General features: G+C 38.6%; 2 protein-coding genes across 7 annotated transcripts in view; one reads left to right on the forward strand and one right to left on the reverse strand.

The window, feature by feature from the left end:
- Positions 1-6,452: 6,452 nt before the first annotated feature.
- LOC122670923 (chlorophyll a-b binding protein 4, chloroplastic-like) lies at positions 6,453-7,588 on the forward strand. Its single transcript, XM_043867965.1, has 3 exons — positions 6,453-6,728; positions 6,810-7,225; positions 7,307-7,588. The coding sequence occupies exons 1-3, from the start codon at positions 6,511-6,513 to the stop codon at positions 7,441-7,443; spliced, it is 771 nt and encodes a 256-aa protein (XP_043723900.1). The 5' UTR covers positions 6,453-6,510; the 3' UTR covers positions 7,444-7,588.
- Positions 7,589-7,884: 296 nt separating this feature from the next.
- Positions 7,885-17,042, reverse strand: part of LOC122670921 (agamous-like MADS-box protein AGL30) — a 33,233-nt gene continuing 24,075 nt past the window's right edge. For 3 of the 6 annotated variants that reach the window (XM_043867958.1, XM_043867959.1, XM_043867963.1), the window contains one exon: positions 8,459-9,078. In XM_043867958.1, the coding sequence (XP_043723893.1) occupies positions 8,586-9,078 (493 nt within the window). In that variant the 3' untranslated portion in view covers positions 8,459-8,585. Of the gene's footprint in view, positions 8,127-8,456; positions 9,079-17,042 lie in introns of those variants that run through there. The other 3 variants (XM_043867961.1, XM_043867962.1, XM_043867960.1) reach the window with 3 other exon arrangements.

A 17,042-nucleotide genomic window follows, 5' to 3' on the forward strand; every position in this document is an offset into this window, starting at 1 on the left:
AGGGGTGATTTGAGTTTTTTCAAAAATCAGGGGTGATCTGAGTTTCATTTAAAAATTAGGGGGTGATGTGTAATTTATCTTCTTCTTTTTTTCACCAAAAAATTGGCTCTCTACTTTTATAATTTAAAATAGGGAGAAACAACGTCACCCAGTAGCACACACGCCGTCCTTGTGCCTTGGGTCCTTTGACATAGGGGCACACAAAATGACCACCGCACCCTGTCGTGATTTTGCACGCATTCTCTTTCCCTTTAAAATATTCCTTAATCTGTTGCAAGTATATTTAAAGGACTAAAATCGTTAGAGAGTGTGATTGGAAAAAGAAGAATAAATTGATTTGGAATTATTTAAAATTTTCCAATGTTTGAACACAAAGGGAGTTTCGAATGCTGACCAAGAATTGTCATGTATCGCTCCAATTTTTTTAGATTAGATGAACAGGGAATTGTGTATGCCAATTGTAATTTATCGCTCCAATATTTCTTTGAGTCCTTTTTTTTTTTTTTTGGTGCAAAAGCCCTTAGAGGGGCAAATCAATGAGCCCCAAAGGGCAGCAACTATTGAACAAAATCCAAAAACTCCTTATGAAACGAGGAGACCCAAAGACCCTTACAAGGATAACCAACCACGATTTAGAAATATAATGAGCCAATGCATTCTTCGACCAATAAGCACAATGAAGCATTAAAAATCAAAATTTTCTTGGAGGATCTTTATATTCTCAACAGCTGTGGCAATCTCAATAGTAGGAAGGCACGACTGAGGTATCAAGCACCTAATCAATAGGAGGTAGTCAGAATGGAAAGCAACATGGTGGTAACTAGCATGGAGAGCCACGCTCATAGGTATTTGGAACACAAGGGCCTCCTCCACCAATGCTAAAGACGGCACTACATGATCAGTGGCACTAAAGCATAGCTCTCGCTTATCAGATATAGACGAAAGCACCCCAAGCCCGTAGCTTTCAGCCTAGCAGAAAAACGTCATAATAAAAAACAGGGATAATCTTTGGAAGCTCACCAGAAGAGGAAGGAGAGTGCCCATTGGAGCTACGAGGAGGATATGCCTCGAGGATAAATGAGAGGGTTCTTCCATATTCCTATTAACAATGGTGATTCAGGCATTGAATAAAGGCAAGGAGACTCTAAAGCATTGAGAATTCATCAATTTCCATATCTCCCAAACAATAGTAGTATGAGAAATAAAGATCCTTTTTTGCTCCTCTATCAAATCAGGAACTTTACCCCCATTTAATAATCCATTCATAGATAGACATTGAGGAACCAGTTGAAAACCGCATAGTCACAAAAGAAGCAAACCAATTTTGCTGAGCTAAAAGAAACTTAAATAGGGCATGCTCCACCATCTCAACCACTTACCCACACTGTAGGTAAAGATTAAGTAGACAATATTTCTTCTATTGAGATTCACCATTACACTTAAAGCATTCAAGCAGGCCTTCCAAAGAAAATACTGCACCTTGGGGGATTCTTAGCATTCCATACAATGTTCCACCCCAATCTAGAAATGCAAGAAATCATGCTATTAGAGGTTGAGAAAGAGGACCCTATAGAAGAACCCAACCTATAAGCTGATCTGACTAAAAAGATGCCCTTAGGATGGGGACCCTACAAATTTGTTCTTTCCCTCCTTCTAAACTGAGTGGGATCTTAAGGGTAGCATTCACCTCAAAAAGCTAAAATAGTCTTCTCAACTTATCCATCCTCCACTGAGCTAGAGGAGAGATAAGGTCAACCGCCCACCAATCGGTACAATCTAGGGGTCGGGGAGACTGAATTATACACCCTTCAAGGATAGGCACTAACGGATCATTGCAAATCTGAAAAGACCAACCATTTAACACCACCCATAATGCTCATTTCACAAATAAATTCCTACCTTTCAAGATACTCCTCTAGGCCCATAAAGGGTTTTTTTCCCCCTACCTAGGCCATAATAAAGTCATACTGAGGAAAGTAGATACTAACTAGTCTAGTCCACAGGAGGTTTGGCTTGTTTAAAAGATGTCATACCAACCTTACCATGGTTTGAGGAACCAGTATAAGATCAGCCCGATCAGTCGATTCGTATCAGTATTGGTAGGGACAAATACTGATTCCTAGCCAACTAACCCAATGAATCTTCCTCTCATGCTGTTTTTGCCCCCACAAGAATCTATAAAATGCTTTGTTCAAGTTTGAAAGCAAGCTAACAGGCAAGAAGAAGTTGGTCATAATATAAGAGGGAATTTCTAAAACCACCGACTTGATGAGAACTTCTCATTTTGTAGGGAGAGAGGCTTCTTCTTCCATCCCAAAATCATGTAAAGGATTCTATCATTTATCTCTTGAAAGGGTTCCTTTTTGTTCCTGCCAATCACTGAAGGGAGACAAAGATACTTTCCTATATGGGATATACCATGAACACCCACTATTTTTTGAAAAAATACCCCTCAGCCAAATAGGGGTGTTAGGGCTGAATGTGGCACAAGATTTATGGCCATTCGCAGCTTGGCCAAACACCTCATAATATACAACCAATAGGTCCCTGAGATTGCAAAGAAAAATATGCTCAACTTTCAAGAATATGAGATAGTCATCCACAACGAAGGAACCTATGATCTAAGGGCTTTGTCGCCTCACCTGGATGCCATGCAACCTCCCCAAGAACACTCAACAAGAAGAGAGGTGAAGCATTTTATACACAAAATAGACTAGGCGAGAGAAGATCACCCTGACGAAGGCCCCAGGAGGGCATAATTGCTCCTTTCTGAACTTTATCTAAAAGGAAAAAATACGAAACTATGTTGACACACTAAGATATAAGTTGCACCCATTTGTCACAAAGCCCCAAAATACTTAAAATAGCAAAAAAGAAGTCACACTCAATACGGTCATACGCTTTCCTCATATTAAGCTTAAACGCAACAAGGTAAACCCCCCTGCGCCTTTATTACTTTTTCATGTGGTGGAATAACTCATGAGATATCAAGACATTCTCAGAAAATGCTTCTCCCCTCAATAAATGCATTCTGCTCAAGCACCACAATCAGATTCAAACATTTTCCAACCTTTTGAATAAAACCTTTGCAAAAACCATATATATCACATTGCAGAGGCTAATAGGTCTAAACTAGTCTACACTCTCAGCTTCATTAACTTTGGGATTTAGGAGAATGTGAGTATGGTATTTAAAGGGAAAGTCTTACTATAACCAAAGTTTAATTTATTTATTTATTTTTGGTAAAAGACATATTTATTGAGGTGGAATGTGACATGACCAAGAGCCACGAAGATGTTGTCGAAACAACTCATGGGCTATGAAGATGTCGTCAAAGATCAACCTCATGGGGATGAAAGCCAATTGAGTGGGGGAAATGATTTGGCTAAGGGTTCCTTGCAAGCCAATCAACTATAATTTTGAAAATGATTTGGCTAAGGACTCTAAATAGTACCATGAGGGATATCAATATTTTGTCATTTTTATTGATGATTATTCTTGTTATACTTAGCTTTATCTTACGTGAAATCAATGAGTTACCTCAAATTTATTATAATTTTTTCACATGATTAAAACTAAGTTTTCTTGCAACATTAAATTTTTTTGCTCTAATAATGCCATGGAATATCATGATACTCACTTTCTCAATTTTCTTCACAAAAATGGCACAATTCCTCATCGTTCTATCCCAGTACCTTTCAACAAAATGGTCGTGTTGAAAGTAAACATCGTCATATATTGGAAACTATTCGTGCACTACTTTTTCCCTCCTCGTGTCTAGAACGATAGGGGTGGGGGGGCTGCCCTTACAGCTGTCCACGCTATCAACCGCATACCCTCACCAATTATTCACAATCAGTCTCCCTTTAAATGCTTGCATGTAACTCATCTTGATTACTCTGCTCTCTTTGTTGTCCTTTAACCTCATGAACACACAAAATTAGAGCCTCATTCTCTGTCTTTTTTGTTTTCTTGATTATGAGAATACAAGGGATATAGGTGTTGGGATCCCATCTCTAATCGCCTTCACATCTCCCATCATGTTACCTTTAGGGAGCATTGCATATTTTTCCCTCTTTTCCTTCCACACTTTTGCTACTTCCGCCTCTCCATAATCTATTGACCTCTTTCCTGATGACTTAGCTGCAGCCTATAGGTTCATCTAGTGAGCTCATACCAACACCACCATATGAATCTCTGGCTTCCAACATGCTTGATTTGTTTGATAGTTTTGCTAGTTCCTCCTTTGCATCACTTGAGTCCTCTCCCTCATACCATGATTCACAACTTACTCACCATTTCATCAGGGTAAGAGAACTACCTATTTTCCTTCATGATTATCATTGCTTCTCCATCATTAGTTCCTTACATGAGTCTCAGACCTACCATGAAGATTGTTTTAATGCTATTTGGCAACAAACAATAGTAGTTTAACTTCAGGCTTTGACCAAAACTCACACATGGGTTCTACTTGAATGGACTCCTGATAAGAAGGTCGTAGGGTGCAAGTGGAATTGCAAAATCAAAACTCACTCTGATAGATCCATAGGGTGTTACAAACCTTGTCTTATGGGGGATTCACACAAGAATATACATTGACTACGATGAGACCTTTGCCCATGTTACTCGTCTTACCATTGTAAAGCATGTTAGCAGTTGTTGCTATCCTCAATTGGACATTATTTTAAATGGATGTTAAGAATGCCTTCATTAATGGAGTTCTTGAAGAGGAAATCTACATGCAACCATCACCATGCTATGATCATCCTCCTCACCATGTATGTCATATATGTTGAGCATTTGTAGTCTCAAACAGGCTCCATGTGCTTGGTTTGCAAAATTCAATAGCACTATTCATCAGTTCTCCTTTACACCAAGTGCACATGATAATGCACTTTCTATTCGCAAATCTACAAAAGGCACCATTCTTCTTTTTCTTTATGTGGATGATATGATTATTACTAGTGATGAAATGTTGGCATCTCAAAACTAAAATATGAGTGTCTGGATGACATCTCTATTGATGTGTTTGAAAGATGTAACCTTCTTTTGAATGTCCCTTGTCTTATTCCCAATAGTTTTTTAAGTCAGGGGTAAAAGAAGATTTTCAAAATGATTTAAAAGTGACTAACCCATTATGTCATTTCCAAGAACCGTCATTATCTTGTACGTTTTTTGAGTACATAACTGAAATTACAAGAGTTTACCCTTGTTGCCAAAAAAATGTGTTGTATTAAGAGTGCAAGAAAATATGGTTACAAATTATTTGAGACCTTAAGGGATGTCAATAAGAAAATCCTTGGGACTGTTTAAATGACACCTTTATAGGTGTATTTAGAACTAGAAACTTTCTTTTGATCGCCTATTATCTTATTGCGACAAGTTCTTTAAATCAGGGGTAAAAAAGGGTTTTCAAATAATTTGAAAGTATACTTGTAATAATGTCATTGTCTTGTATGCTATATAAATAGACATGTGTTATGACAATATTTTATCTTCATTAAAAGAAGAGGTGTGTTAAGGGCAAGAAAATGCATTGCTTTAAGTATATGAAATAATTCTAAAAGAAACTGTTGACCGAAAATACAAAGGAATATGCTAATACATAAGAAGTCCCACGATTGAATTTGGATCTAAATTCTGACATATGGACTGTCTAGACCATTTTCAAAATATCCATACAGTTAAAATTTCTAAATCAGCCTCCATGTGACAAAACTTATTGCTAGTATAGAAATACATTTTAGCCTTGTCAGTCTAGAAAAACTTCCACCTTTATATTTTTTGAAAAATTTCCAGTTCTCCCTAAAAAATTCCCTATAATTATTATACTTCCCTGCACAATTGTACTCAAAACACTTAGACTAACACAACACTTTCTCTCTTGAGCTTTTTAAATTCCAAAGTACCCCTCTTAGAACTTTTGGCTTGTGTGAATTAGTTTAAAAATTAGCCCAAGAGAGATCTATCTATCCTCTCATACCTCATTCCCACCAAGTGCACATACACCTGATCAAATTATTTAAAAACTAGAGCAGTAACTAACCACCACTCAAGTCAACAAGAACTTACAACCATCAGATAGGAAGAATTTAATTTCCATATCCATCAAAATGAGGTTAATATTATTGTTTGTTACCCTTCAAACTTGACCATAAATTAACAGTCCAAAACAATACCTCTCTCAAAGAAGCGAGAGACCCACAAGATTTTTATTTGGCCAACGGCAACAAAGAGAAAGACCAGCGGATATGATGGCAACCAGATAAGGATAAGGAGTGAGAGCTCCCATTGGTTGACATAACCCCTTACCGAATCTCAACCTTTGGATACCGACAGCACCTCAAACCAACCATTGGTTCTCAGTGATGAATTCGTTGCCACAAGATTATGACTGTACTGTGATACAAAAAGGATAGCACGAATCACTATCTCTACCTCTACAACCTCACTCTTTGTCTTACAGATCCAATTTTCCGCCCGAACCCAATTCAATTTCGGTCGGAAAACATGGCAACTGTCTCAACACAGGCTTCTTTAGCAGGTCTCCGGCCATACACGTCGAAGTCAAGGTTCCTGACTGGATCTTCTGGCAAACTCACCAGAGAATTCTCCATCAAAACTGCTGCTGCTTCATCTTCTTCATCGTCTTCCAGTTCGTTTAGAATTGAAGCCAAGAAGGGCGAATGGTTGCCGGGTTTAGCCTCCCCAGGGTATCTCAGTGGCAGGTAACTTCTACAACTTCCCTTTAATTTAGATTTGAGTGGATTAACATTTAACAAGCAAGTGTTCATATTGATTGTTTACAGCCTTCCAGGTGACAATGGATTTGATCCTCTTGCACTTGCAGAAGACCCTGAGAACTTGAAATGGTTTGTTCAGGCAGAACTCGTTAATGGGAGGTGGGCAATGTTGGGAGTAGCAGGAATGTTGCTTCCAGAAGTCTTCACAAAGATGGGTATCATCAATGTTCCAGAATGGTACGATGCAGGGAAAGCAGAATACTTTGCGTCTTCATCCACTCTATTTGTGATTGAATTCATCTTGTTCCACTACGTAGAAATCAGAAGGTGGCAAGATATTAAGAACCCAGGAAGCGTTAACCAAGATCCCATCTTCAAGAGCTATAGCTTGCCACCCAATGAAGTTGGATACCCTGGTGGCATCTTCAATCCCCTCAATTTTACCCCAACTCTAGAGGCCAAGGAGAAGGAGCTTGCTAACGGTAACATTCCTGAACTGTTCATGCTCTGATAAGTGATAACCAGAATCCTAATCATGCTAATCTTGTGTGGTTCATTTGCAGGAAGATTGGCAATGCTGGCATTCTTGGGTTTTGTTGTTCAACACAATGTGACAGGGAAAGGACCCTTCGAGAACCTCGTACAGCACATCTCTGACCCATGGCACAACACAATTGTTCAAACATTTGGGGGCAACTAAATCAGATTAAAGAACAGTGATCCTGTTCCATCTTTTGTACCCAATGAGCCAATGTGTTTTTGAGTGGGATGAGCTTCAATGTAGACAGGAAAAAGAAAAACCCTCCAATGTAAAGGGGACCCAAGAACGTATTATCACTTCAATTCAATCGACTCTGTTAGAGTTTAAAAAACAGACTAAAAAGAATGGAAATATTTATCTGAATCACTTTCATTGTTATGAGTTCAATTTACAGCTCAGGCTACTGAGAAAGAATAAAGGAGGCAAGAACCTCTCTCCCTCCCCCTCTCTCCCCCCAACACCCACCCACTCGGGTCATAAGTAAAATTGTTCAGATAAGGAAGAAAAAAATTGATTGATATATGAGTAATAGTATACAGAAGATTCAATATTCCAGATTTTTTTTTTTTTGGTAATCAATATTCCAGATTTGGTAGCTCCAAAATGACCAAATTTGCGCCCTTCCATCTATAGATGTAAGGTAATGTACACATAATTGTGGCACTCAACCGCCATGTTTTCAGACATTGCCTCTGATAATTAAGAAGACTGTTTCAACATCCACGACTGCTCAATCATTCTTTCTCAGGTTTCATATACCAAAAGCTTTGATGGAGAAGCATGTCTTTGGCTACACAACTCAAGTCCATTAATGAACATCACTTGTAAACTCAGTTTGGATGCTGCAAGAAGTAAGACTGTCTTAAAATTGGAAGGTGATAGGGGCTGATCCATAATGCAACTCAGTCAAGAAAGTTATGATTGAGTTGTCCTGCCCATTGATCTACTACATCCATTCCTGTGGTTAATCTTTTGGGCTTCATCAGGAAATAATGCATCATCAATCCGATGACTAAGATCACAAGAATCCAGCATTCTAGGCCACCAGATCTCCACATGGACACATCAAATCAATCATGCAAACTGAAGACACACATACACAGTCCTTTCTTCCAGGGAAGAATGTGATTCAATCACTGGAATATTTGTTGTTTTGATCCTCTCCCAACCAAGATTTTCTTCTCAGTTGTTTATCTGGTTGTTAGGGTAGCTAAAAGTAAAATTCCAACTGTGTGAATATTGAGGAAGCTAATACTAACAGTATGATTTCTGAGAGAGAGCCAATTCACTTGTCATCTATATCAGGGAGGGCCCAACAATTGAATAGACCAAACAGTTTGGTACAACTCAGAGGAACATGGAACACTTCGCCAAAACCAATGAGCTTGAAACCTTAATGTGAAAATGGAGTGCATTACCAAAATGCTTACCTGCGGATAAGAATGGCCATCGAACATGCCATCAGGACAAGAACCAGATGTAGAAGCCCAACTTTGCTGATTGGGGTCATAATCATGTCTACCGGGTTCAAAGCCACTATTAACTTGATAATCTACAGGGTCTCCTCGTATACTCATCTCAGCCTCAGGCTTGAATTTCTTGTCACTAGGCAGATTGAGACTGTAAGGTGGGTATGGGTATTGCCCACTTAGTTGTAGCCTCAAGCATGCACTTCTGCTTAACTCATTCACTGCACCACTTTCTTTCCCTGAACTGTCAACCTCTGTTTGTTTGCCCATGCAAAAATAACCAGGATAGCTTGGAATAGAGAGATCTGTTGAGCATTCAAGATCTCTAGAATGTAGAAACAGCAGCAAAGACATCCAATGATCAGACAGATGGGGAGGAAATGGAGTAATTAAGCAGAGACATATCGAATAAACTAAAACTGCTGCTTACAAGAACTTAAAAATCAGTGTACATTTTAACATTTCATGTATGATACACATAAAATGTATGTGCACGATGCAGGATGCTTGTAAGAAAACACACACACACACACACAAAGAGAGAGAAGAAGATGAAGAAGAATAAAATTTGTGGTGTGTGGGCATCATATTGTGGTCCAAGATCAAAAGCAGCTTCCCTCCGACACAGAAACTATAATTTTTATTGTAAAATAAGTATATGTGTGTATCTCGATTAGAATATTCCTTATACTAATCGAGATACCTTTCTTATTGTAATTAAAGTCAGTTTAAGTCCTAGTATATTTTCCAAGTCTATTTAGTTTCCTAGTTTTGATTCCTAATAGGATAAAGAATCCTTCTATGTAATTCTGATTTTATATAAATAAAGGCTTTGGGGGGGGGGGGAGGGGGGAGGAGGGGACTGCTAGTTTGGTCCAAGCTCTCTAGTCAGTCCCCTTTTTCCCTCATTCATCTTCTTCCTCTCTCATCTCTCTCTAGGTTCTCTGGTTTGTTAATTTGGTAGCTGTTACATGGTGTCAGACCATTCCTTTCAATAAAAAGGACACTCCACATCTGGTTTGAAAGTCTTCTAAGGTTTCAACCTTTTCTGATCGCAGCTTCTATGCTGCCATTATTTGATTAATTCTGCCATAGTTCATGACATCAAAACAGTAAAAACTAAGCCATTTTAATTATCTTCTACATTTATATGGAGCACAACTATCAAAAGTGATTCTACAATGCTGCGGTTTCAAGTTTCTGGAAAACCTTACCTGCGGCTTCAATTTTCTTCTCAAATTTGAATTCAACAATTGGTTTCTGTTCAGCCATTAATGTGCTTGATTTGTTGAAGGTACACTGCTCCATATAAGAAGATCACTCGATCCAAAGATTGGATCATTCTACTGGTTTGATTCCATTCTACTTCTACTACTTTAACTGCTGGCGGATGCTCTGTTTGAGCTTCTTTTTGTGGCTGGTTGCTGCTGATTTACTTAACTAATCGATACAAGATTTCTAGGGTTTTATCCCTTTTTACCAGTATCTAGTTCGATCTCTTTTAGGGTTTTATCCCTTTCCTTGTGGCTGATTATTACTGCTGATTTACCTACCTGATTGATACAAGTTTTTAGGATTTCATCCCTGTCTACCATTACCTTTTTTCGATCTCAATAAAGTGGGTATATAAGACCTACTTTATTTTGAAGATTGGTATTACCCTAAATTAGGGGTTTTTTCTTGGCTATTCTACATCTCCAGCTTTGGTTTTATTGGTTCTTTTTGATCAGTTGCTTCAATGGCTGATCCTAAACCACCTATAGACAGTGTCCAAGTTCAGATTACTACTATTAAACTCTCCGGAGTTTCCAACTATCTCTTATGGGCCCAGGCTGTACAGGCATATATTCATGCCAAAGGAAAGTTAAAAGTATATAACTGATGATCCTCCTAGTACTAATTCCAATGATCCTTCCACTCTCACAGCCTATGATGAATGGATGCATGAGAACTCTATTATCAAAATATGGTTATGGAACAGTGTTGAACTTGCTATTGCATCCTATGAGATGTTTCACAATCTTGCTAAGGATGTCTGGGAAAATCTCGTGAAAATTTCTCTCAAGAGAAGAATCTCTCCCGAATGTATGATTTCTATGAGAAACTTTTCAATTTCAAATAGGGAGATAAATCTTTGAGTGAATATTTTGCCAGTTACAAAGGTATGGTTGACGAACTCCAGATACATCAGCCCTTAACTACTAATCCGGATCAGTTGAAACAACAAAGAATTGAGTTCCATGTTGCAAAATTTCTAGCTATACTAGATCCTGACTACCAATCTGTGAAGAGTCAACTTCTCATAGGGGAGAAGGTTCCTTCTCTCAATGAAGTATTTTCTTGTGTCAATTGTCTGGCTAATTCATCTAAAGCTGATAATACTCCCAAGGACGATTCAGCCTTTGTAGTCAATCGTGGACGAGGACATGACCGTGGTCGTGGAACTCATGGACATGGTGTAGGTAGTCAACCCAATAACAAATCTTCTCGCCAATGCTCTTATTGTGGTAAACCAAATCATAATATTGATACTTGTTGGGCTAAACATGGAAAGCCAGAGTGGGCGAATGAGCTGGCCAATATAACCCTAACTGATACTTCCATTGAAAAATCTACTGGTGATATGAATCATAATACTTCATCTATTGTGTCTCGAGATGATTATAACCAGCTGTTCAAATGACTTCAACAACTTGAAGCTGCATCTACCTCCACCTCTACAGCCACCCTAGCTCACATAGCTAACTATGCTTTCCATACTTCCTCTACCTCATGGATTATTGATTCTGGTGGATCATGTCATATGGTTGGTAAGTCAAGTTTGTTTTCCTCAATGAATCAAGTTCAAATCTCTTCCCCAGTTATACTTGTTGATGGATCCTCTACTCAGGTAACTGATCATGGAACTGGTTCTCCAACAACCTCCATGACTTTTTCTCCTGTTCATGTTCCTAAATTACCTTTAAGTCTTTTATCTGTCAGTCAACTTACTAAATCTCTCAATTGTTGTATTACTTTCTATCCTTCTTATTGTATCTTGCGAGAGCTTCAGACAAGGAAGATGATTGGTGGAAGGCTTGAGCGAGATGGCCTGTATTACTTGGATGGCACCAGACCTTTTACTATTGCTACATCTACTACCGTACCTTCTCTCATACAATGGCATTTACGTCTTGGTCATCCATCTCTACCGAAGCTCCAATTAATGGTTCCTAGTTGCAGATTAGTTTCTCGTCTTGAGTGTGAAGCCTGCGAACTTGGAAAACATCATCGTGCTTCCTCCTTGCGCGTAGTGCACGTAGTTCTTCATTGTCTTCGTTCATTCTGACAATTGGGGTCCTTGTCGAGTTCGTAATAGATTAGGTTTTTCTTATTTTGTTAGTTTTGTGGATGATTACTCCCGTTCAACTTGGGTTTACTTGTTGATAGATAGATCTCAATTCCTTAATGTGTTAAAAAAAATTTATCAAGAAATTAAAAACTTAGTTTAATGTTTCCATTAAAATATTTCGTTCTGATAATGTACTTGAATACACTCAAACTGAGATATTTGATTTTTGCCTAACTAATGGTATTATTCATCAAACTAGTTGTTCGTACACTCCACAACAAAATGGGGTGGCCGACTGCAATAATATGCACTTATTGGAGGTAGCCCCTATTATGCTCCACATGAATGTCCCCAAACGTTTCTTGTATGATGCAGTTCTCACTGCCTGTTATCTTGTTAATCGTATGCCATCGTCTGTTTTAAATAACAAAATTCTTTTTTTCTATTCTATACCCTGATATTTACTTGTTTGATTCGCAACCACGAATCTTTTGGCTGTGTTTGCTTTATTCATATCCTTCACCCTACCATCGATAAATTATCTCTCCGTTCTATTAAGTGTATTTTTCTTGATTACTCTAGGACACAGAAAGGGTATAAGTATTTTGATCATGTTTCTAATAAACAGTTTATTAGTGCTAATGTTACATTCTTTGAGAATACTCTTATTATTCTACTAGTACTTTCCTACCTCCTACAAATAATTTTTCAGGTCCACCTCTACCAGGTCCTATTCCGTTGCAATCTCCTAAACAGTTTAGGTCTATCGGTGGTGTCGACAGACTGAATTACCATCCTCCACTATTGCTGATCTAGATACATTACCACCCGTCAAAACTGACATTCCCGCTGAGTTGTTCTCTTCTACCAGTGTTCCGAAACTTCCATCCACTACTATAGGTGCTGCTCTTCCACCCACAAAATCTGATCCTGATGCTGAAGTCTCCATCGACTTACCTGTTGCTGTCCGTAAAGGTACTCGCTCTTGTACTAAAAAATCTCAAAAATCCATGACTGTGTAACCTATTGAGCAGTATGTATCTATTTCTCATCTCCCCTCCAAATTTTACACCCTTGCTTCCGCTTTATCTACTAACCTTGTTCCTAAAAACCACCAATGAGTCCTTTTCTCATCTCGAGTAGAAGGCAGTAATCGACACAAAGATGGATCCTTTATTGTCTCGAAAGACTTGGACTCTAATAATATTACCTACTGGGAAGGATTTGGTCAAATGTTGATGGGTTTATACTATCAAATACAATCCGGATGGTTTTGTTGAGCGACTTAAGGCAAGATTGGTTGCTAAAGGCTATACTCAAACTTATGGTGTGGATTATTTTGAAACCTTCTCGTCTGTCGCTTGCTTAAATTCTGTTTGTGTGCTTATCTCTCTGGCTGTCAACTTAGATTGGCCCTTGTACCAGATGGATATAAAAATGCATTTCTTTATGGTGATCTTCAAGAAGAGGTCTATATGGAGCAACCTCCTGGGTATGTTGCTTAGGGGGAGAATTCAACCAAAGTATGTAAGCTTCATAAAGCAACCTATGGGTTGAAACAATCTCCAAGAGCATAGTTTGATCAGTTCAACTCCATTGTAATTCATTTTGGATTCTCACAGTGTTATTCTGACCATTCTGTCTTTGTTTGATACCAAAACTCGAAAGTTGTTGTGATGGTTGTTTATGTAGATGATATTATTATATCTGGTAACTATGCTTCTAGTATTGCTCAAGTTAAATCCTATCTTCATCAACATTTTCAGATGAAAGACTTGGGTTCTCTCAAGTAGTCAAGTATTTTCTTGGTATTGATGTTTTATGGAGCAATAAAGGAGTTAGCCTATCACAAAGGGAATATGTACTCGATCTTCTGTCTGAAACTGGAATGTTTGCTTCTAAACCAGCGGATACTCCCATGGATCCCCATCAAAAGTTTGGTTCTAGTGAGAGTAAAGATTTTGAAGATATATACAGGTATAGAAGATTAGTTGGAAAACTTATTTATCTTACTGTTACTTGACCAGATATATCTTTTGCTGTTGGGGTCATTAGTCAATGTAGACACCAAATAAAGTTCACTAGGATGCAGCTTGTCATGTGTTACGTTACCTAAAAGGGGCTCCTGGTAAGGGACTTATTTATCAACCCAATCAAAATGTTAATCTGACAGGGTGTTCCGATGTTGATTGGGCTGGCGGTAATGGTAATAGATGTTCTACTACTGGTTATTGCACCTTTGTGGGTGCTAATATAGTCACTTGGAAAAGCAAGAAACAAATTACTGTTGCCATATCAAGTGCTAAGGCAGAGTATTGGGCAATGACACATACTACAGCTGAATTAATGTGACTAAAATCATTACTTCAGGAGTTGGGATTTCCAATTACTTAGCCTATGAAGATGTTTTGTGATAATCAAGCTGGCTATTTATATTGCAAGCAATCCAATGTTTCATGAGAGGGTCAAGCACATTGAAGTTGATTGTCACTTTGTGAGGGATGCTGTTAAGAAGTTGGTTTCTATTCCATTTGTTTCAAATACTAACCAACTTGGTGATATGTTTATCAAGCTGTTGTTTGGTCCTGCTTTTCGAAAAGGTTGTTCCAAGTTGGGCCTAGGTAATTTATATGCTCCAGCTTGAGAGGGAGTATGAAATAAGTATATGTGTGTATCCCGATTAGAATATTCCTTATTTTAAAGAGATACCTTTCTTATTGTAATTGTTAAGATATGTAACACGATAGGGGGACTTATCGTGGTTGGTTTCCTTTATTGTTTTATATCTTTAGTTGTTAGTTTCCTAGTCTAAGTAAGTTTTCTGTTTAGGCTTTAGGCTTAATTAGGTAAGAGTTATACTCCTTTTGTAATTCTGTTTTGGTTCTAATATAAATATACGTTGGCTGGTATGATAGAACATACATTCTAACGCACAACCCTTTTCTCCCATTGTTCTCTCTTCTTCTCCCATAGTCTCTTTCTATCTTCTCTCTTCTCTTTGCTAGGCACTGGTTACAGATTCTAGGATTCTTTACATGTGTTGAGTTATGTAAACCGAAAGGGTATTTTGGGCTTTTTCCCCCATAGCTAGTAGAGTCGGCTATGTGGGGGAGGGGTTTTATTTGTAATTCTGTCCACTCTTTGAAAGTTATAAATAAAGAGCTTGATGATCACATTGATCATACAAGCATTCCATTCTACTTTGTTCTGTTAACATGGTATTAGAGCTAATTAATCTGATCTAGGTTTCAGAACACCCCCATCGTTTTTTCTCTCCTTCATCTTCTTCTCTCTTTCTCTCAGTCTCTTCTTCTTCTCCTTTTTTTTTTCTTCCTGGTTTTCCAACCTCATTAAAGGGCAGCACTAAGGAGGTGATCGAATGATCTAGCTGCTGCCCCCCATCTACCTCAACAATCAATGAATTAAAGAAGGTTTTTTGCGATAGCTGCTGCCTCCTTTTTTCTGCGATTTTTTGGAAACCCCTCCTTGAAGATCAAGTCTCAAGCACAACTGGAGATTGATTGCTCATATTGGAGATCCATTATGGCAGCCTTGGACAGCTTCTATCACAACTCATCACCAACAATTGAAGCCCCCTACCCTACATTGATCTCAGCTTTCAGGGTTTTATAAAACCCTGACAATTATCGATTTTAGGGTTAGGGCTGTCACCTCTTGCTGATTTTTTTAGGGGACTTCTATCCATACCAGAGGAGCACTGGACCTTGATATCAGCCATATATTCTGAGTGTTTTTTTAAAAATTCAGGTCTTCTTCTCCTTGGATCGATTTCTCCAAATATCAATCTCTCTTCTCTAGTTCTTCTGTGGCTGGCTGCATTGATTCCTTGCTGGTTCAGTTGATTGATTCAGACTCCTTGCTGGTTCTGTTGATTGGTTATTTGCAAGCATGTCAGGATCAGATATACTACTGCTACTTTTGGGATTGATGGACAGACACGGACTGAATATTTACCTTTGGCTGCTCCTATCAAACTCGATGGAACTAATTATTTAATGTGGTCTAGGTCTGCTTATTTGACCATTGCTGGTTGAGGACTTACTGGACATATTATTGGTAGTGACTCAAAGCCAGCCGAAACTGGTCCTCTTTAGGATCGATGGGTGTCCAATGATGCTATGGTGATGTCCTATTTGCTGCACTCTATGCAACCTGACCTCTCCAGCAACTACTTATTAATGGATACAGCCCATCAAATATGGAGTGCTGCCAAGGAGACTTATGGGCAGCTAGGGAATGATGCTCAGGTGTATGAGATTCGAAAGAAGGTTCATGACACCATACAGAAGGAACTGTCCGTCTCTATATACTATGCTGCCCTAAAGAGTTTATGTATCGGTATCGGGTATCGTATCGGAAGGTGATTTTAAGGACATATCATATTGTATCGGAGAGTATTAACCATATCGGGTCACGTATTGACCCTATACAATTGATACTTTTTAGTATCGTATTGATGTTGTATCGTATCGATACTTCGATACCCTAAAAATAAGATACGTATCGGTTAGTATCGGTGGATACGTTAAGATAAACCTCGGTAGCAATTGGATCACTACTCTGATTTTCAGCCTTCCACTGCAGCTGATATTACTGCCTATCGTAAACATGTGGACAAAATTCGTGTCTATAACTTCTTGGCAGGCCTGAATGTTGAATTTGATCCCATTCGTGTGCAAGTGCTTAGCCGATCTCCATTCCCTACCTTAGAGCAATCCTTTGCTTTGGTTCATACTGAGGAGACTCATAGGGCTGCTATGTTGCACACTACTACTATTGATAGATCTGCCTTACAAGCTGATTCCAGCCCTACTTCTATTACCATTACTGATGGTGGTAATGCTGCCTCCAAAGAGCCTATAAAATGTGAACACTGCAACAAACCCTATCACACTAAGGCTACATGCTGGAAATTACATGGGAAACCTGCTGACTTT

The sequence above is a fragment of the Telopea speciosissima genome, chromosome 8 (assembly GCF_018873765.1).
Source record: "Telopea speciosissima isolate NSW1024214 ecotype Mountain lineage chromosome 8, Tspe_v1, whole genome shotgun sequence".
Classification (NCBI taxonomy): Eukaryota; Viridiplantae; Streptophyta; class Magnoliopsida; order Proteales; family Proteaceae; genus Telopea; species Telopea speciosissima.